Genomic DNA, 22,867 nt, shown 5'->3' on the forward strand with positions numbered 1-22,867 from the left:
ACTGTCTGGATAATGCATCTTGTCTTCAGTACTGCATTGCTCCTGCTGTTGTTATATTTCTCCAGAGAACCGAGCTTTTAATGGAATGTCTAAAAGACACACAATCATAATTTGGGGAAGCTTGAGGTGGTTACACTGTGACTAATACAAAAGCATCCAGTTGTCCTAGGGTGTAACATATGAAGGTGATTAGCCACAAAGACTGTGGGTAAATAAGACAGCCTTCTAGCTATGCTCCTTACATTAAGGATACAAAGGAGAGGAAGAGGTTGACAGGCTTCTGCAGCTTTCTGCAATCATGGGCATCTTTATCAAACGGATTTCTGGCCTCTTTGTAACTCCGTCACTGGAACATGCTTAGACGAGGTTCAGGTCCTGTACCCAGGAGATGAGCACAGTGCTGGCAATTGCTTGCATTGCCTTTTCCCCTGGGGTGCCTGGTAGCTGGGTAGCATGGCCACCTGGGGGCTCATGTCCTTATGATCACCGATGTACAAAATGCACGGTGAAACAAGGGTGAGGCAGGCAATACTCTGCAACTTGAGCCCCCAAGTCATGGTTCTGTTGTAAATGGAACCCTGGAAAATAGCAAGCAGTATACTGTGGCTTTCCTTCGAATAATAAGGCTAAAAAGGCCTAAACCTTGTGGCAGTGATTGTTTCTAAGATGTCTTCCTTCAAAGGACGTGCAACAGAACTCAATATTTTTTCAAAGCATTCTGAAAGAAAGTGAACTTAGGTATCTGATTGCGTACTGATTTTGTCTGAACCGGTAACGTAGAAGGGGTTTGTGGTTTGTGTGTCTCTGATAACGTGAAGTCCTGTTGTCAAAACAGCAATAGGCCAGGTCTGAAAATGGGAGGCACGCAGCATTAGAACTGTGCTTCTGGCTGGGGACTGCAGCAGCCGTACCGCAAGGGCAGGTAGCACTAGGCTGCTGGGGAACCTGAGCGTCTCTGGTGGCCATCTCGTGTGAAGAGTAGCAGGCAACTTCAGATTAAATTAGTCTGCAAGCCACTCTCCTTATTTAAAAGTAATTTTAGTCAAAGAGAGAGAACATCAAACAGTGTCAGTCTAGTAGGAAGCTGTAATCGATCTTTCTTAAAAGAACTTACCTCAGTGAGTTTGCGTCATTTAGCCATGGAAAATGTTGCTATTTGTTATCGTCCGTGGTCACTTGACCAGGTGAGAATAGCTTTAAAATTATGTTCTCAGCAGAATGGAAAGAGATTTGAAAAAAAGATTTGCTGAGATAAGGTAAAAATAGACTGACACCACAGCCTCTAAAGGTAGTGTACCGAAACCTGATCGAAACGTGCACTTCCCTTTTCAGAAAAGCACTAGACCGTCTAGCAAAATATGGACGCTAGCCCCAGAAGCCTAGGGATGAATAACTGCACGACTGTATTTTTCCTTCTGTGCTATGGACAACTTCTTGAACTGCAGTGCTAGTTCCCGGCCCAGGCTAACACTAGGATTTGTCCCAGTTGTATAGTAGCTAATGGAGGTGGAGCTAGGTTTTGCTCCTCACGTTGCTGCGTTGCTTTGTTTGCTTTAGGAATGTCAGTGGAACACGGCCTGATGTCTTTTTGTCACTTGCGGATTTGTTGTGATAGACATCTTGCAATTCTGATTTTTATTGAAAAAATCAGATTGGTTGAAACTTTTTTACCTTTATTCTGATTTTTTTTTTTTTTTTGCTTCTGCTAACGGCGTGTTACTTCTCTGTGACTTCAGTTGGATAGCATGGTGTACTGTAAAAGTGGTATGAGGCAATATGTGTTTTATGCTTTGGTGTACCTCTGGTAATGCAAGGCTGATCTAGAAGAACTGTAGCTAGTATCAGAAAGCACAAGTAGGTCTGTCACAAGAGTGTGCAGCTTAAGCTGTAGCTCAGTTTTTATCAAATTTGTGGCAATTGAGACTTGTGGATATCCTTAATAAATACTGAGATAAATTGATAAATCACCCAAACTCTGGTGTATACTTCTAGGGATTTTGTTGATTTATTTTTTTCCTTTTGTAGTGAACTGGATCTGGCCATAAGTAACTTAAGGCTTGAAGAATACCTTAGTTTCCTGCAGCTAAGTGTTGGTGTGATGTTTATAAAAAAAAAAAAAAAAAAGCCAGCAATACCTAAGTGTGGTTTCTATCATTTCCTGGTTCATATTGCTGGTGTACACTGTTTTATTTGTGTTGTCTGTCTTTTTTTTTTTTTTTTAATGTAGGTATTCTTTCCTGCCCGGTGTGCAAACAGACCTGTTTTGCAAGAGATGTAGTTGAAAATTGCTTTCTCAAGGATTTTCCCACTGCTAATTCAGCTATGGCAAAGGTGAGTGAAAGCCACTCTATAGGGTGCCTTGGAAGTTGTTAAAACAATCCCAGACTGACACTGTTTGACAAACAGAGCAGATCATATTGAACAACAGACGCTTATGTTTTGCTTCTGTAGACTGTAAGTACATCGCTGTTAGGGATGGACTTCCTGCCTTCACAGTACTCTTCTAACTTTATTTGAAGATTGAGCTTGACTGTAATTAAAAAAATATACTGATGCTAGTGATGTAGGCTGAATCTGTGACAATTTATTTTTGTATATATTATTATTATAATATTGCTTGCACATATAATTACTGTGTATATATTATGTATTATCTGGAAGATAATGGATTTCTTGGATACTTCATTATCCCCTTTCAGCTCTCAACACAAAGTAAACAGAAACAAAGACTACTGGCTGAACGGTTACACCAAGATTACCCATTGAATCTTGTGGGAGATAACTATTTTGTGACTTTTTTTTATCATTAAAACAATCAGATCCTATTTCAGTTTCTTTTTGGGGGATGGATGTAAAGGATAACTGGAATACTTTTTCCATAAGATGTGATGGAAGATCTATCTTTCCACTGCTCTGAACTCCTGTGGGTGCAGCAACAATTTCTCAGTTCTGCCTCATGCAGAAGGCTTCAGACCTCTTCGAGTTATGTGTGTGACCCATCAATATAGTTGTAAACAAGTACAGATGGGACGTACATCTTCTCTGTCAATCACTTGTGTTTCATCTTCTCCATTTTTAAAAAGGAAAGAGCACGTAATGTTGTCCATGGAGTGCTCTGGGGGAATTCAGAAATCAAGGCGAGCAAAGTGTGCGGTCACTTACGGATCTAAGGTGCTTGAAGAGTACCACGTAACTTTAAAACACATTGATCTATTCATATGCTCTCTGAGAAGAGCTAAATTCAGAGGATACTGCTGAATATATAGAATGACCTTATTGTAATGGGATTTCTTAATTACTATGACTCACTTCATTTACCTTTCAATGAGAGTTGGTATAGAAAGGAAATCAAATGAGAAAATCTATTATCTTCAAAAGTACTAGATTGGTTTTTCAGACTTTCATTAAAATAATGTGGTTTTTTTTTTCTTTTTTCTGTTCTCCAACCCCTTGGGAGTCCTATGAGCAGTTCAGTAAAGCAGAATTCTCACTGGAGCACAGGAGTACCCCAGAGGGACTCGGGAACCTTCCTAACAGAGATGATCATTAGTTACAAGTTTGGGTTCAGCTGATGTTCCCATGTCTGTCTTATGTTTCCATTTCATCACAGTTGATATCAATATGTAAATTGATCTTGGATTGGTCAACTCTTCAGAGAGTAGGGAGTAAGTTTTATATTAAGAATATGCAGGTGTTTGTATTGTGTTCTAAACTGCGTTATCGTTGGCCTGTTCTACTACAGCTGCGCTGTATTATGTCAGTGGTTCATACAATGTTTACAACAAATAAACAAACCAATTTTTAGTAAAGCAATGTAGATTTAGAGTAGCGCTACTGAAGTAGCTCCAATTTATATATGCAATTTCATATCCATGAAAGTAAGTGTGGACTCTAGCCTGTAGATTTCGTAGGTTAATAAAAAACTAGTAATGGACAGCAATGAATAAATGATACTGACGTTGTAGTTTAAAATGCTTCTGCTAATTGCTGTAATGTGGAAAGAAATAGTTATCTCATTGCAATTTTCTAAGAATTTGACTCTTTAGCATGTCATATATTTATTTTGGAGCCTAGATGATCTTTCATGAGACAGGAAATACCTTCCTATCTCTACATACCTGCACATATACATAAGTGTGCGTGTATAGCATTTGTTATACGCACACTTGTTATAAGAGAAAGGGATCACAAATTGCATCAATCATTTTCACAAGTAACTTCCCGTAGCCCTCCTTAGACTGGAATCAGGTGAGTCTTATTGTATAGTTTCATGGGTTTTCTGGTTCACAAGAAACAAGTCATTATGGTGATTTATTCTGGCGCTGTGTGTGACACGGACCCTAGGGTTTTTGCTGAATTGTTCCTGCACTATGTTGTAATTACATCTGATTGCGCTAGAGCACAGACAGACAACCAATGTGATTTAAGAGCTTTGAATCTTAATTTTATTCTGTTCCCTTTTGCAGCAATAACCGAATTCCTAAAATCACTCAAATGACACTAATCTAAGGAAGCAAAATAGGTGGCTAACCTATCTAACTCAGTCTGTTTCTACAGGCTAATTTGTTATCCTTGTGTGTAATTGCACTTTTTCTTCTTAGAGCTGCTCCACGTGTAAAGAGAAGAGACCTGCTCACAGTCTCTGTACGAGCTGCAATAAGTGGTTGTGCAGCACGTGTACAGAGGAACACAGACATGGCAAGGAAACTGGAGATCGCTTCCTGTCTGTATCCCTGAAGGGCTGCACAGGTACTGAAGATATGCTGGACTGTTCATGTTTTGTCTCATATCAGTTATTCACTTGAAAATGGAGCAGTCGCAGGCTCTGTGCCAGAGACATTGTGCTCTGTGTGAGTGAGACTTATAGTGTCAATGAGAGGTTATTTGGATTTTCTTTAGCTTTAAGGGTCTGAACTTGCTACTATCAGCATTCCACGTTATTTGAAAAATTTTGGATATTTGTGTTTCATGGCAACAGTCTGTTCCACATACCTTTTCAGTCAGTTGAGTGCTGGGCTAGGGTTTGGTGGGCTACCAGACCAGTTACCCTTGACTTTTCAGTATTTCTGTCCCCATTCGGGTAATTTATTCAAGGAAACTGCCATAAAGTAATTGTCATGTTTATGGACAAGGTGTGGGAAGGACAGCCCCAGGCAGCAGAAGGCTGTGACTGCTGTAGGATGTTCCTTTCGTAAGTGAAAAGTGTGGTTTCTGAGTGTGGTCGGTGTACTGCTGTCAGCAAACACAAATGAAACCCACTGCAAATGTCTCATCCATGTGCAGCAGTAATCCACAGAGAGGATTGCCATCTCCTGTTACTGCTGATTATTTTCTTTACTTAGATTAAGTACAGAGGCGTATGCTAACATTAACTTACAAAAGCAAATTGGAACCTAAAATAAGAGTGTAGTAATTCTATAGAATGATTCAAGTTTACCCTTTGCTTTCATTTGAGGTTGTTTGTGCTGCCCTATCACCCTTCTTTATAAGGAAACAGAACAAGAAATATACATAGTTGTAGCTCACTGCTTACACAAGTTATAATGTGTGATTTTGACTTTAGGATTTTGCTTACAGAAGCCTGTACTTCATTATTGCCATAGATGAAGTTCTTTTAAGTCCCAGCTGTTCATCTGAAATGCAGTTTGAGGCAATTTACTTGACACGTGATATACCATTGACAAATAGAATGTAAACAAAAAGAAAGTGTAATAATGATAATAATCACAGAATCAATCACCAAGGTTTCAGATCATCCAGTCCAACCGTTCACCTTTCACCAATATTTCCCACTAAACCATGTCCTTTAGTACATGATCTAAACTTCTCTTGAACACTTCCAGGGACAAGCACAGATGATATTCAAATATTGACTGAGTCTCTTTTCTAGAGAATAATGTGAACTAAAGACCCCTAACTCCCCCTCAAATGCCCTGATTGGATGGACAATGTGTTTTTCTTCTTGAGTTGATGGCAAGATAAGAACAGTGGTTTTGAGGCTCCAACTGTTTATAATTTCATTTCATGTTGAGTAAGCTTATGTTGCTGATAAACGATGGTAAGAAAATCTCCCTGTGGCTTAGTTGTGGTTTTATGTGTGCTGTACAAATACAAAGGTGAAAACACAAACTAAAATGCTTTCTCATCTTTTTATTCCTAAATTCTATTCAATTCTAACTTAATAGATCTGATCAAGATGTTTGTTCCTAGGAAAAAACAAGCAGGCTTGTGCCCTTGTTTCATGTCGGATTTGTTAGAGTTCAACTCATTTTAAAACTAGAGGGTATAGGTCTGAGCTTAGTATAACCTAGGTTGAGAATACCACGGCTCAGTGGTAGTTCTCGCTGATGTGTCACTTGAATCAGAGATTTGCTAGCAGCAGAGGCCCTGGATCTGTGCTCTAATTAGATGATGTTGATTTTTCATCCTCAGTTTGCATTTGAGATCTGCTCGTCTCTTAAATCTGACACAGTACTGAAAAAACCACACTAATTTCTCTGGGATGATTACAATTATCCAGAGACTGAAAAAACTTGCCAGAAAAGAAAAATCATTACATAAGATGGTTATTTAGCTTCATTATACTTTGACCCTTAAGACTGCCTCTTGTTATAAGCTGGAGTTTAATAGAAATAACATGATATTGCGAGCTTGCCTACTCTGCATGTACTCAACACTCCAACTCATTCTCAACTTTAGATAAATATTATGGACTTCTTATTTTTCCATGAATATATAATACCTGACCCAGTGTGGGAAGAAGAGGATCCACCTGCTTGCTTATCTATTATTTGCCTTGTCAGCTGTAGGTTTTAATGCAAAGCTGCATATGTGTATTAAATCAGAGAAAAAAAGTTGTTAGTGGAATGAGTATAGTTTGTATTGGGATATATGATATATATATATATATAAGTTTGTATTGGGATATATATATATAAACTATGTACAAACTATATATATAGTTTGTATTGGGATATCATATGTATATATATAAGTGGGCTAAAAAGGCTCAGATCCAATTTCCTCTTTGAAGAATACTATTAGCATAATAATAATATATTCATAGTAATATTAAAAAAAAACTTTCTTGAAGAGTAAAGCATGATACTGTAGTAAATACTTTATGAGAACGTAAATTGTAGAATTCCATTATACAAATATCTTGGCCTAATCTATCACAAATTATCTTCTTGCACATTATGTCAAGAAGAGCCGATAAAAGCCATTGGAACAGGAGGAAGCAAATCAGCCACCTCAGAAATATCCAGAGTAGACAGCAATCTAGAAAGGTTTGCCATATTTTCATTAGGATGTGGCATGGATTTTCTGCGTGTTTTCATTTTCTTTATCAGCCATCAGATTTTGTAGCCTTTCTACTTCTATATTGTGCTTTTTACAAATTGAAAAGAAAGTGACTGAATGAGTTTAGCTTTCTGTACATGGGGCATATGTGTTATTGCAACACTTCAGAGGGTCAGTTCTAGAAAGGCTCTGTTTTGCTAGGTTGAGGCATGGTCCCTGCCATAAGTATTTTATTTTACATTTAGATAAGTAAGGTGAGTTTGTAGTGTGGAAATTGAAACATACTTCTCAGTTTATATCGGCAAAAATGTTATATAAATAATTGTTATTTCATTTAAAATTTGTATAAATAAATATTAAGTGATTGCTTTGTTTAATTTCTCACGTGTTGGTCGAAAGTAACAGGATATTGGCTTTGTAGAAAAACTTTGAGGATGCAGTCATGCTTTTCTTGTCCTCTTATGGATGATTAAGTACTAATAATGCTAATATTCCTGTGGACAGAGGATATGAACAGTGACCTGAATAAATTTGTCACTGTACCTTAGTGCTGCTTGGGCTTTAAGACCGTTTTGAACAAAGAATGCTTTTCACCAGTGCTAGCAATGTGTGGTCCTTACGCTGATAAAATAAGTCTCTGAGTTTTGGGGGTGATTCTTTTCCTTAAATAAAATTAATGTGGTTGCGTTTGTGAATGTAATGAAAGGAATTTTGCTTTGCCACGTTTTAGAGTTTCTTAAACATTCTATTGTTGACTGTGTTCCTTCCTTCCTTCTGAAATAATTCTACTATATCCAGGGAGGAAAGAAGGGGTTTGTTTCTATAGGAGGAGCACTTCCACTTTACATGTCCACTGTCTGTTCACAGTCTTCATCACATTACTCTTTAGAAAATGATTATAAGAACAGATATTAGTGTTTAATACCAATATCTTTTAGTTGTTGAAGTTGTGTTCACAATGAACTTAGGTTTGTGAAAAACAGTTCCTTGTGACTTTTGTTTTTAAAAAGATTTTTTGCTTCTACTTCAAGTTTCTTTAATGTATTTGCTTTTCTACATTTTACAGTGCAGTTAATTGGTTTGCAAGACCAACACATTCAAAATCATGAAAGAGATATCCAAAACCAAGAGAGGGATTTAATCATCACGAGAGTTTAGAGGTCTGATTACTAATTCCTGAGTCTCTTTGATGTGATCAATCTGTAGGATGTACTAGGAAGAAAAAAAACAAAACAACGCACATGCACACGCACAAAAAAACCTCAAACCAAATGCCCCTGCTTCATATAATCAAATTGTTCCAAGTTCTGAATTTTTAGAAATAACATCAAGGTTTATAAATTACTAGTTTGGCAGTTCTGTTCCTGACCTACAGTAGTGGTTCTGGTCGTTGACACTATTGCTTTATGTTCCTCAGCGACTGAAGACGAGGCAAGTGAGTTTCCCTTACTTTGTCCGGTGCACGCTCAAGAACCGCTCAAGCTCTTCTGTGAGTCCTGTGATATCCTCACATGCAGCAGCTGCCTGCTGACAGACCATAAGGAACACAGGTACCAGACACTGATTGCTTCATGTATTTTCATGATCCTATCTAAAAACATAGCTAATTTAGACTTAAAACTGCTCCATTTGCATTTCCTAGCAACTGAAGTTTCAGGATAGTCTAGCTTCATAGCCACAACAAACTCAGGTCCATTGTCTTTTGCTCAATGAGTGTAACACATAAGTTATAGTTTGTACAGAATTCTATGCAGTTTTCAGCAGTGAGTACCTTCCAAATTGTATTATCTGTCAGATGCAGTGTAGAGGAGTATCTTGAGCACCATCATAGATCCACAGAATCATTAAGGTTGGAAAAGAGCTCTAAGATCAAGTCCAACTGTCAACCCATGACCAACATGCATGAGACAGTAGATAAGAGCTCAACTCCATCCTTAGCATGGCCCAAATCTGTTATTCAGTTCAGAGGTGTATGAGTTGTGTAAGGAATTATCTATACACTGTGACAGCATGACTTTTTGTGAGATGCACTGCCTTTATGTAGGGTGTTAAATTTGGGATAGCTGTCACAGCATTTGTAGTAGGAAAGAAGCAGAAGATTATGTCCAGACAGACATGAAGGCAGCTGCTCTCCTGACTGTCCATCTGAGAGCAATTGTCTTGAACGTAACTATTTCTTCTGCTTCAGGCATACAACTTCTGCTTTCAAACACAAAAAGCCAAAGTGAATCCACAGGAGTTAAGTTTGGAAAAAAAGGCAGGAGAAATTTGAGAAGAGCAGTACCTGTGACAGTTAAAATGGATTGTCTGGGTTACAGAGTCAAGCTCCTACAATACATGTACTATAGGCAAAGATGTTGGGTTGTGGCTAGAAAAATAAAGAATGACCTTATCTGAGTGTTCAGTGTACAGGTTTGGAAGTTCAGGTCTGTGTAAGTCCCCATTGATCAAGTCACACATTATAAACTCTTAATCAACACGGACTGTCAACCTTCAGCAATGTAAATAATTAATTTTTGGGCTGGTAAGGAATGTTGTTAAGCTCAAATTTTAATAAATTTAAACCAAGGCCTTCTGACAATCCACTAGATATCTAGAGTGACCTCTTTTTCTTAAATACCTGTATGCCTTTGTATTTGTACTATTCTACCAGGAAAATAAGAGTAATGACCTATGTTTAGGACACATATGAGCTGTGTTCAATAAAAAATCCAGTGGCTAGAACTGCTCCCTTTCCTCTCACCATGGGATTCAGGCTTTAAAGATAAGGAAAAATTGATCCTTGTGAGCTGTGTGTCTGGCACAGACTCCTTAGAGGAGTCTCTCTCTGCAGAGAGAGAAGCAAGCTCTACCCACGGGAAATGTAGAGCAGCAGGTGAAGTCTGGCAGTGGGCAGTTGTACTTAGTGGCACAATGCTGCAGTGATGACAATGGCACAGTGCTGCCAGATCCAACGGTTCTCCTCTAACCTATTACAATAGCAGGAAATGTAAACAATGCTTTATTTGAGGTTATGAAAGAAAAAGTAAGTCAATGTCTAGCTTCTCAATAGTAACTTAACAACAGAAATGAACATATAGTGAAAATTTCCCCTTCCTTTGTAGATTCAGACATCTTGATGAAGCTTTGCAAAATCAGAGAGCTATCCTGGAAAATGTCGTAGCTAAAGTGGAAGAGAAAAAAAGTGGCATTCAGGTTTCAGCTAAACAGATTGAAGACAGGTAACTGTTATGCATTTATTTCAGGAAATGGGTGATGAGTAAGAATACTATTTTCACTAAAACCAGGTTACTACAATTAAAAGCAGATACTATTTGTTGGAGGGTAGATAATATGAAGATTAAAACTATTGAATTTGAATGTGTCAAATCTCACAGCATTGTAATACGGGATTCCATAGTCCTTATGAGACATGTGACAGCTAACTTCAAAGATTTCTTTGTATAATCTGCTGTTTCTGAACTAGATTTTGCAAGGAATAGAAATAAGAATGACTTTAAAAATAATGTATTTCTTCAAGAAATCTCAAAACAACTGCATTTCCAGGCAAGGCTAGTATAAAATTGGAAGAGAACTGTGGGAGAACTTAGAGGAAACGATAGAACTTTCATTGGAGTTCTTTGTCAACAGTCAGATCAGTCCTTATAACAAATACCTACCAAACACTGAATAAATGATATAACAGTTGGCTCATCCAGGGATACGTATATTTTTCCCCCCAGGTTGCTTGAAGTAAAACATGTATACAAAAAGGTAGAAAATCAAATCAAAATGGCCAAGATGGTTTTGATAAATGAAATCAATAAACGAACAAACATCCTTCTTGAACAACTTGAAGTAAGTAAGGCTAGTTTCTTTCATACCTTGGGAAATTAAACTAAATTAAAATTAAATCCCAGTGCCAATGGAAAGAATATAGATTGTGAATGTTATTGTCCCTTTGCTTATGTTTTCAAATACTTTTTTATTACAGAATTTTATGTGGAATCAATGGTTGACAAGGATTTATGATTAAGTGGCAAAATGTTTACTTACGTTAACCACCTTTTATAATGCAATTATAGAGAAATACATGCACAGTTTGAGTACTTACAAAGCCATCTTTTGATGTTAATGCTTCATTTGTCTAGCACTACACTTAGCATGTTTAGAAAATGATCCGAGGGCCCGCCTTCTGTAAAAGACCATACAGTTTTGACTCTTCAGTTTTACATGTCCAGTTGAAGTATATGTGGTAGAAACACCCTGAGGGTGGTAGTTTATCTGCTGTCTTTGTGGTCCCTGAATCGTGAGTTGCTGGAAACTGGAAGGACTTTCTGAGGAAACACTGCATGCTTCCCCTCTGCTGGCATTCTTTCTTATGTCTTCTTTCCTACGTATTGTAAGAGATGACAAAGAGCTCCATGAGCAAATTCAGTCTGACTTGTACACTATTCTTGTGCTACGTTTTTCAGCTAAGCCAAGGCCAGAATGCTGTAAGTTGTTCCTGAATAAGCTGTTTTTCTTCCTGAGTTTGGACATATCTGTTGAATAGGATTTGCTTTATCTTTATGATTGATGGTTTAAAGAGATTCTAAATAAGAGCATCCATGCATGCTATAACTCCAATGATTGTGTGCATTATGTGTGTTTGAGGGATGACAACTGTGTCCTACTGTTCCACATTATTAACAGAAAATCACAAATGAAAGGAAGCAGAAATTGGAGCAACAACTGCAAGGTGTTGTGGTTTTAAGTACACAGGTTGAACACGTGCAGAACTTTGTCAACTGGGCAGTGTGCAGTAAAAACAGCATCCCATTTCTCTTCAGTAAAGAACTGGTAAGAGCAATGCTTACTTTTTCAATAAAGTAAAACTATACAGTACATGTGAGAAATGTATTAGGGATTTAATGTTTCTCCAATAAAACACTTTTCATGCTCTTGTAACTGTTAATAAAATCATAATCCTTTGATTCGTCCCCAGATTGTATTTCAGATCCAGCGCTTGTTAGAGACGAACTCTAACACAGACGTAGCCCCTCCTCTGAAGATCAGATTTACTTGGGATCCCTCCTACTGGAGTAAGCAACTGTCCAATTTTGGTAAGAACAACATAGTGTTCTTTACTAGGCAAGTGCCCAAGGACAGACAAGACTTATATGTACTTTCCTTAAAGCAGTCTCCATTTCTTTTGAATTGTGGTTTAGGTTCTACCTGTCACAGCCCTGAAGAAATGCTGTTGTGAATGAAAACTGTCACGCTTTTCCTCTATTAAAAGGCATCATTATTTATAAATATTACTCTATAAACATTGCCTATGAATGTACTCTGTAATTGTCATTTTTGATTGTCTTAGAAAATCACAATGTAAGAACACAACTACTAGTTTAATCAAAACACTGTGCAAATGGCTACATTTTTAGCTAGAATTACGTAGCATAATTGGCTACCAAACAGCCTTAACTTTGCATGATGCATGTGAAATGCAGTTTTGGCCCAGCACGCAATAACTCTGTAACTACAACACTGTTTCCCTACCGGTTCCGTCCAGGACCTTGAGTGAAAAGGAGTATTTGCAGTGATGCTGATGCTATTTTCTCTGCCTTACCTAGACGTAGCTGATCTCAGCTATGCTCATGCTCTTCAGGTCTGTTAGTATCTCACTGGCCATGGGACCTGAAAAGTGCTTAAGATGCTTACAATTAATGGGCACAAAGATAGCTTTAAGACATTGACTGTGTAATATTGACAGTATTACATATATAATGAGTGTGTATACTTTCAGCTTGTTTTCCACCAGCTATAAATTTTCCAGCTGTTGCGGGTTTTTACAGTAAATTCAGTTTGGTGGGCAGGTCGATGGTATAAAGGGTTGGTTTTTATCCCGTTTTAGGATATTTAAAACTAGAAAAGTTAGAACAGTTGCAGAAGTGGTGCAGGGAATAATTTTGTCTTGGCAAAAAGCATGGATGAGATCAGTTCGTAGGCCATTTCTATTTCTGGTTTTTATGATTCTTTCCTACATAACATAAATCTCTTTTATTTTTCTTACTTTAACCCTGAAAGCAGTCATTTCTACCTGTGCTTACGGATGGGAAAATGTGCTTGTAGTTTAGTGAAGAGTGGAAGTATAAGCCATATCCATCAGTTAAAGTAATGTGAGTTGAGGGTAGTTTTTCAAAGCGTTTGCTGGTATTTCAGCCATGAGTTCCATGGACGTCAGTGGGAGCTTAGTGTGATTTTAAATCACTGCAAAATCTTGAAAAATTTATCTTGAAGGTATATTGAAGAACTGTTTGGGTAGGATATGAGCCCACTTGTATATGAACTGAAGAGAAAGGAATGGCTGTTATTTACAGTTCTCATTATGTAAATTGGGCAAGAGCTTCGGAGACTAAGTTTGCTTTTATTTCATTTTTTTGCAGGAGGTTTCACTACAGAAGGTGGACCCTTTACACATTCAGATGTCCTCCTCTATGGCAATGTGCAAGGATTACAGACACCCTTGTATCATGGGCACCATTGCCCAGTGTCACAGCTGGAGCCTGTGAATAGCCAGCCACATCAGTTTCCCCCTGCAGCTCAGTGTCCTATTCCGGTGTGTTGCTCACTCTGCCTCAGTATACCTCACCCAAACAAAGCTCAGCCTTCTCACCAGAACATACATCCCCATCAGCATTTTCGACAGCCTCCCGAACTGCATCAGCAGCACTTTCCTCTGCAGTACAGCGTGCAACAACGTGACAAAGAGCAGAGGAGTGTTTCCCAGCCTCTGAAGCCAGCACAGTCTGGGCTAGAGCAGCAGTCAAGGTCCGAGTCTGAGAATGCATCTGGAAGGACAGGAAAGCACTTATCATCCCAGCAGCTGCAACAGACTGCACCTCTGGGTTATGCTGTTGTATCACATGAGGCTCAGCAAGTTCACACAAGCCATCCACAGCCATTTAGCTCACAGACATCAACTGTGCAAGTGCAGCTTGGCCATCTTCAGAAGATAAAGTCTAACCACGTGCAGGAGCCACCACAGCAGCAGCTGTCACCAGCATCACCACCTCCAAGTCAATATGAAAACACCCACAAACAAGTCATGCAGCAGAGCCTGGACATAATGCAACACCAGTTTGAACTGGAGGAGATGAAAAAGGATCTGGAGCTTCTTCTCCAGGCCCAAGGACAGTCCAGCTTGCAGCTGAACCAAGCCAAGCCACCTCAGCATGTTCAACAGACCATAGTTGGTCAGATAAATTACATAGTGAGGCAACCAGCCCCAGTTCAGCAACAAATTGAAGATGAAGCACAAGTAAGTTTTCAAAGTTCTTCCCTGTTGTTTTTGATCAACATAAGCTCAGAAATGGGGGACACCTTTGAGATTTCCTGTAGGTTGAACCTTCTGTTGTCTTGTCTATGTTAGTAATCAGCAGAAGCTTCACGCCTCATGGAGATCTGTCCAAAATTTTATGTAAAGTGCTGCATAAACAACCCAGATCCCAAAGATCTGACTCTCTAAAGAGACAAGGCAAGCAGCAGGTGGGAGGATAAAAGCATCATCATTCATCCATTGTATATAGGTAAATGAAGGACAGAAAAATTAAATGACTGGCTTTACTTTTATAGCAAAGAAGGAATAAAGCCCATCTGCTGAATCCCGGTCCAGAGATCCTACCTTTGAAAAAGGGACAGTGCTTGGTTGTGGGCACCCAAACTCTGTAAGGAAGATAAGGTGGCACTATAAGAAGGCTTTGAAACTCATTCAAAACAGTGAGAATTACAGTGGAAGGATGGTTGAGATTTCCCGTTCTGTAAACTCTGTAGAGTTCCCACCTTGAATGACTCTTAGTGGCTTACCTGTACAGGGAGGCAGCAGGCTTTTGGTATATTTCAGCAGCTTCACTGATCTTTTTCTATGAATATTTGAGAGAAATATCTCTCTATATATTCATTTATCTTTCTAGTTAGAGTTACTTTGAACACCTTTGTCTTTCCAGTTTTTTTGTATTGTGTTGATGCTATGTTGATGCAAGTTTGCTACTGTTTTTACTGAGATTTTGAAAACACTAACTCTTAATCTTGATTTATAGGTCTGTGAGAATTCCACTGAACTTGATGCCCAGAAGCCTGTAGTTCCTCTTGAGAGAAGCGATGTACCATCCATGTCCCAATCATTAGATGAAGAAGTCAGTGTCAGCAGTCACTCCCCTGAGACAACACCGCAACAATCAACTTTCCATCCAGTGAGAAAGGTATAAAGAACTTTAAAAAATAAATAAACACGTGAATGGGAAAACGTAATTCGATACTGAGTGTAATATGGCACTGGAATTTGCAGTCAAGGTGGAATAAAATTAAAATACAGTAAAAGCTGACAAAACAGCTTGTAAATCTTGAGAGATAATCACAGCGTAACCTTGTGTGCTTCCTCTAGAAATGTCTATACACTATGCTGTAGCCCAGAGAGCAACAAGCTAGCACTGTTTAGATATAGCTGGCATGACTACTAAGCATGAACTGGTGAATAAATAGAGTATCTGCTTCTTCACAGAGTAAATTCTGTCCACTTCCTGTCTTTAGTGATTTAACTGTCAGGTCTTTCTACTGTCATACTAGCAGCAGTTGAATTTGAAAAAGGACTCGCAGATTCTGATGAAATCCTGAAAGGTGTCCTTAAAAATAGTGGAAATAACAAGAATTCTTAGTGAAGATGTAGTTTCTGAAAGAGTTATAACAATTCTGCTATACTCTTTGTATATAGGCAGAAAACCCATACATCTCTGTATCTCTAGAATATTTTAGTGTGTGACAGAACCATGCTTTAATCCTTACACCCACTGCGGGGCATCTCTAACTATTGAAGAAGAGGCAAAAGTAAAAACAAGAACAGGAGAATTCATCTTTCTCAGTAGATCCTTGCTGGCTTTGAATACCACTGATGCATTTGAGGTGGGTGAACTCCCTTCTGCCTCTCCATAGCTTATTAAAAATACTCCAAACAGCACTTCTTATTCTGGTTGCTCAAATCTATTTGGTATTTGTGTGCATGACTCATGTTCTGTGCCACGTAGAAGTGTTTCCTGTATATATTTTCTTGGAATTTGTGCATGTAATATTGTGGAAGAACTTGTCTTTCCATGCTAGCCCAAGAAAAGAAGTTACTTTATCCTGCTTTATTGACCCAATGTAGTTATGACTTTTTTGGGAATTGTAGAGACACAGAAAGAAAGGTAATGATTACTGAGGGTATGGAAGCAGCACGGAAATCAAATTTGGAAGCCACAGTGAAATCTGCAGCTGTAATTGTGCATTAATCCTGTAAATGTGATGGCATTTCTGGATCAGGCTGGTGGCGTCCCAGCATTCTCAGATGTTGATGATGCCTTTTGCTTCTGGACTTTCACATATGGAAGCAGATCTCCCTCAACCACTGAGCATAGGAATGGGGAAAGCTATGTACATTCTCTGCAAATGGGCCAACTTTGCCATAGGAAAATACTAAAAAAAGATGTGCATAAGGTGTAAGACCATGAACACATACTTTTCTTGTAATGCAGACACACCCTCAAAGTTATTTGTGAAAATAAACATTAATGTTAATGAATTAGTTTTCAGAGGCTCTTTCTATACATGCACCTTGAAGAAGCCATCCTTTTCTTCTGGACCTACAGTGGAAGATTTCTTCTAACAGCTGAAATGAGAAGTAAGAAATAGGGAAGAAAACTGAAGTGCAAGTGCAAGAGACTGATGCAGTCTGATGGGAAAATGAAGGAGAAAAGAAGGAGGAAAGGCCATGCGGGTAGAGGAAGTGGCAAGAAGAGGGTACACCTAGGATAAAAAATGGGGACATTTTTCTACTGGTGTTGAGATGTACATATTCTTTTGCAGACGACACAGATCTGTAGAGTTTCTACTGGTTTCCTGGTATATCTGCAAGAAGTGAGGATGCTCAAGAGCTTCAGTACCCCGTCTTTGCTTGTATTTATCCTTTCTAATGAGCTGTTTTGGGTGAAGTCATAATATCTTGGCAGCTGTGGTAATGGCTGATTAGAAATGATGAAGGGTAACAACACATGAAGGAAATTCTTGAAATATATTTGTCATGAATGCTGTTTGAAGGCATCTGACTGCTTTTGCTGGCAACTAAAATAAAGCTAAGTTTAAATGGGAGACTGGTTCTTATTTAAGAACAGGAGGATGTGTCTATTCATTATCATCTCTATTTCACCTGATTTTTTTGTTTCCACACTTGTCTTCAGACAAAGATTTCTGTGTAGGTGTCTGTCCACTTTTTATACAGCCTATGTTCAGAACATTTCATCTCTTATCTTCTTGGAGGGCTCAGAGAGACGTGAATGAGGAGAAGTCTAAAATATGGCACTTGGAAAATATGATAGAGAAAACGTCTAGAGAAACCTATTGCTACCAGGGGGAGAAGAATTGTGTCTGGTGTTGGTCTTCCTGGCCTCGTTTTGCAGTTTTCCTAAACTCTGACACCCTTCACTGTGTGCAGCATTGCTAGTGGACCCTGGCTGCTGAGCTTCTGTTTTCTTTTTAAAGAGAAAGCTGTATGAACCAGGATGTAGCAAAACCCAGAATTAACTGTTTGGTGACGTATTTGTTCAGATCTCTCTCTCAAAAAAAAATTTCCATTAGTCCAGTGATTTTCTTTATTTTGGAGAGGCACCAGGCTTGATTGCTCTTGTAATTCATCACTTGTGTTTTAACTGTGAAACATGCTTACAGTATGCACTCGTTATTATGGACGGATAACTAGTTGAATTGTCTGTATATGGGATCGTATTTATGTGTGCTCTGAGTGCCTTTGAGCTCAGAGATGCCAGTTTGGGTTGTTCTGATGAATATTGTTTTCTGCCCTCACATTTAAAGCTGATTATTGATAAACAAAAGTGGAAAAGCAATGATGAAACACTTCAGACGCTTTTAAAAAGTCCTCAGGTCTTAACTTCTCAGCCTCTGTCTAGACAAAAATTAAGCATTGCGCTATTGAGCAGACAGAATTTTGGCTTTCCGGAAGTATAAAGCAGGAATTTCTGTTTGGTATCAATGAGAAACAGTGACATCAAAGCAGCTACTGTCTTGGGATTCGGACTAATTCCTGTTTGTGCCCATGTGCTCTGTATGCATGTGCGGTATAGTCTCTAGATATGTAACTTTTTGTTGTGTAGGCTACTTTTCATTTGTTTCACTGTTTTTGGAAGAACAGTGATGGTATTTTGTCAGCCTTTCTGTCTTCTTGTAGGTACCTCTAATTACTCTCTGAATTGAGGTTTTTGTGCAGAATGAATGTTTCTATGCTCAGAACCATTGAGTGTTTGATATAAATCTGAAGTACTGGACATAGCGCAAAAAAAAAAAAATTGAGTTTGATTATACCTTTTTAGAATTTCAACACTAGAAATAGAAGTTTTCTGTCTGCGTGGAAAATCACATTCTCCTATCAGTATGCTTCACTCATGTAGCTGGGACCCTTATTTTGAATTGTGGAGTCACTCTGTATCAGTTAAATACCCAGCCTCTCCTGTAAGAATGCCAGCAAGACAGTGGACAAATCTCAAGATAATTGTTGTGATACTTGCTCTTTTATTTTGGGGAACTGTGCTGAGCTCTGGGAAATAGGTTTTATACAAGTCATGAAATTGCTGTGTGGCAGTGTGAAGGAATGAGTGCTCAATTAGAATTACAGCTTTGTGGTGAGGGTTACCAACCATCTGTAGTGATATGGTCTGCCTGTTGATTTTACACAGGATACTACCAAGTTAATAACTTGCACACAGGACTGGAGAGAGATCTATTCAGCAACAGAGGCAAGAATAATAAGATATTTTTGGCCTAATTGTGTTTTCAGGAGTAGTAAGAGGCATACGGTCCTTGTTTTCCATATCTATACCTAATTGCCAGGGCCGTTACTTCTGGGAGGGGAGGATTCCTCACCTTGTCCATCTGTTGGATTGGGTCCTGGGCTGTGGTACATTCTGTCCTGTCCCTGCTCGTCCTAAAAACGTAATAGGCTTTGGCACTCGTGGTTCTGCCCTTTGGAACGCTGGAATCAGGGCAGCATTTGTAAAGCTAAGGTTCTATTACGTTCCTCAGCAGGAACTTTTGAAGATTTCTTCCCTTGCACTGTTATTTCTCCATTTGCTTAAAATAATTATATCTCTGAATATGTCAGACACAGTAGTTGTAAATTATTACTGAATGGCGTTATCTGCTCAGTTATAACTGTATCCAATAGCAGATGGTTAGGAAAGGGCATAAGAATCACACAAATTTAAGTTGATGATTTGGTGATATACTATACCAGCTTCTGAAAACCAGCCCTTTAGAGACCTTCTGAACTGCAGGTTGTACCCAGACAATTGTTTTGCAGCTGTTCACAGACCCCTCCTCTATAAATTTGTCTAATGATTTTTGAGCTTAGTTTGGTACTATTGGTCTCGGCATTCTATAACAAAAAATGGGGAAATAATAAAAATTTCCATACCATCCAAGGAGCACTCTTGAGAGCATTCTGAAGGAGAATTCTGTTTTAGTCCAATTTTATGCAATGGTGGCATTTGATGGGTGGCATGACTAACTCGGTGGTTCATTGTGGGCCCTGCCTACGGGACTCAACGTGTGGGGACTTCTTGGGCCTTCCCATGCCAGCATCACCAGTGCTGCAGGTTTATCAGAAAGTGGTCAATCTCACTCTGTTGTAAGTAGCATTCTTGGGTATTTTGCCCCCGGTCCGTTTGTCCTAAACATCTTTATTAAGGACAGCTCTTCCATCTTAGTGGCAAGTGCTTAATTAATGGCATTTTTTTGTGTGTTTTGTTTTTGGTTTTTTTTTTCCTTCAAAAGCAATGTAAAATTTGTGGGAAGGGAAGCCTTGGGGAGCAAGGAGCAGGTTCTTATTGTCACTGGTATTGCATTGAACATGCTGTCATTGCTTACTGATTAAAAGTAATAACTTAATATCTGACCCTAGGACTTTTTATCTGATCTTATGGGTGGAGTGAGTTTGTTGCTTTTTTTTTCCTAATTACTGGTGATTTTAGGGGGATTAGGTGTGAAAGAAATGTGAAAGAAATGACTAAAGCAGTTTGGAATGAACAGTCCTGCAAATTTCTAAAGTATCAGAGTTTTGTTTTTTTTTTTTGCTTTAAAGAATTGAGCTGCTTATAGCATGAATGTGTTCATGCTTAATGCAATTAGGTACATTTCCCGGAATGTTAATTTAACAAAACCTTTTGCTTTGACCTGGAAAAAAAAGGATAAATAAAACATGATGCTGTTTGCTCCGTAGAATCTCTTCCTCCTTCCACTTTAAGCCAGCTCCAATTTATTCAGACAAAATGTTAAGGAAGCTTTGGATTCTTTTTCTCATACAAACAGAAAGGAAATCCTTTGGATTCTATTCTGAAGTGGGGAAATATGAATAGGAAGCATGTGTACACTGTGTTATCGGTGCTGCTGTATGTGGTGAGTCAAACAACTGGATTGGAGTAGTACATTTGTTTAACCTCCTAGCATAACGAGCTGCCAGGGGGATTGCTCCACTTAATAGCAGCCGTTCATTACTCTGCAAGCATTTGCAGCGTGTTATTTCTCTTATAGCAAAGAGAATTGGTGGTTCCTAGTTTTAGCTTTCTTTATCTGTGACCCTTAATGTCAACAGCCTTGAGACTTTGCCAAAACAATCGTAACAAATCCTAATCCCAGTGTTGCAAGGTAAGTATTTGCTTCTCAGAATTCTTCTGTATTAGTGCTGCATGTTTACACTGGACCTTTTTAAATGCAAGAGTGATCAAAGAAATATTTGAACTGAACAATATGTTTATTTTTTGTTCTCTGAAGGCACCTTGCATGTTCTTTATTCTTACCTTTCACTACCATAGCTATGGAATTTGTGATAGGAGGCATTTTGGGGTGGTGATGCAGCTGCCATTATATTATAAGGATCATCAGACCAAAATTAATTATGAGACAATGAGAATTTCATTTGTAATGTCACAGATGTAGTTGGATGTGCCGGGCTGTACATTAAAATGTCAAAAGTTTCAAAATTAACCTACAGCTGAAGCCACCATCTACCCAAGAGCATAATTAATGCTTGTTGTTGTTCAAAGGGTGCGATGTAAAAGCAATAGAGCTTTTATAAAACAGAGATCAGTTCTTTCTTTAAAGGCACCCCGTCTGCAAAAACTAGCTGAACTGTCAAGGGAAAAGAGAAATTTTTGCTAATGGCAAAAGAAATGATTATTTTAGGGAGTGAATTAATAGGTTATTAATGAGCCTTGTTCCCAGTGCATTGTTCACTTCACACTTGACAGCAGCTCCGTGGATCAGACCGGAATGTGTCTGTTCTTAACTGTGAGTTTTAATATTTTCACTGAAAGATCATAATGTTGCTTCATCATTAAAAAAACTACAAAATTAACTTCTGCCCCAAGGGAAAGACAGATGGCAGTTTGATGGCCTCATTATTCTTTTTTTCTTTTTAACAAGAGTAAGGTTTTATATTAGCTTATATAATCTAAAGAGATCTCTTAAGAAACTGATGCTAGCTAGAAGAATAAAAAAATATATAGCCATACAGCGCCACTAATTTTCAACTTTCTAACAATATTTGTTGTAACAAAATTTTAGGCATGTATCTATTTCTTTTTCCTTCAGTAAGAGTAGACCCAGTGAGTAAACTTGGCTCTCTGAGGCCAGAAGCAATCCTACTTATTGTAACAGAGCTCCCATTTTACCCATAGCATATACAGTTACGCATAGGCGGATCGTCACAGGTTGAGGCCTTGATATGTAACACATGATGGCATAGTTTTATAATACAATTAAAGGACAATGTGCATAATGATTAGAAGAAGTGAACAGCCACAAGGTCTCTGGTGAATGTGCCGTACAGCTTTGGGTGATGTTCTTACCACATGTGTGTCCCAGCATGCCCATTCCTAATGGAGCTCATCATTAGGTACTTCCTACGGATGCCCAATACTTTGGAGAATCTAGCTAAATAAATATTTAACTACGTCTCGGGGACTTAAGTAGTACTCACAATGGACTTTGAAGTAAAGGGAAAAGGCAAGGCTGATTACGGTCCCTCTGTTCAGTTCAAGCAGGAATTCTGTTTCTTGTTTATTTTCTGTAAGTGATTTAAGAACAGTTCACATATTTATTTTACCATCTGAAAAAGGCATGTGATAAAGAGTGGTGGAATGAAAAATAGAATGTGTACTCTGGGGTGTTCTTGGGGCCACATTCATCACTCCGCATGCGGGAACCTGTCACAAATTATGGCGTGAACTGAACACTTCTGGTATTTGTGGTCATCTTTAGCATCCAGCCATGAAGGCTGGATTCCTTTTTGACCTTCATGTATTCCTTTGGTTCAAAACCTGAGCAATCTTAGGCTTGGGAGATAAGGAAAATGGTGCCTCCATCAATGCATTTCCTGATTTGCTGTGTTCTAGTTTTCGATTCACATGTAAGGTAGGAATAACGTGTTTAACTAGTTGTAGCTGGTTTCAAGAATTTATTCTAGCCCAGAAAGCTTGGATTTGGGAAAGTAGCCTCAAGAGGAAGA

General features: G+C 38.6%; 1 protein-coding gene across 3 annotated transcripts in view; it reads left to right on the top strand.

Moving 5' to 3' along the window:
* Positions 1-22,867, top strand: part of TRIM66 (tripartite motif containing 66) — a 45,484-nt gene that overhangs the window by 6,949 nt on the left and 15,668 nt on the right. For all 3 annotated transcript variants that reach the window (XM_021402320.1, XM_021402321.1, XM_021402319.1), the window contains 9 exons: positions 2,228-2,331; positions 4,602-4,749; positions 8,720-8,852; positions 10,407-10,523; positions 11,025-11,139; positions 11,977-12,123; positions 12,269-12,386; positions 13,710-14,584; positions 15,363-15,524. In XM_021402320.1, coding sequence (XP_021257995.1) covers positions 2,228-2,331; positions 4,602-4,749; positions 8,720-8,852; positions 10,407-10,523; positions 11,025-11,139; positions 11,977-12,123; positions 12,269-12,386; positions 13,710-14,584; positions 15,363-15,524 — 1,919 coding nt within the window. The remainder of the gene's footprint in view (positions 1-2,227; positions 2,332-4,601; positions 4,750-8,719; positions 8,853-10,406; positions 10,524-11,024; positions 11,140-11,976; positions 12,124-12,268; positions 12,387-13,709; positions 14,585-15,362; positions 15,525-22,867) is intronic.

This window comes from Numida meleagris, chromosome 6 (genome assembly GCF_002078875.1).
Source record: "Numida meleagris isolate 19003 breed g44 Domestic line chromosome 6, NumMel1.0, whole genome shotgun sequence".
In the NCBI taxonomy this organism is placed as follows: Eukaryota; Metazoa; Chordata; class Aves; order Galliformes; family Numididae; genus Numida; species Numida meleagris.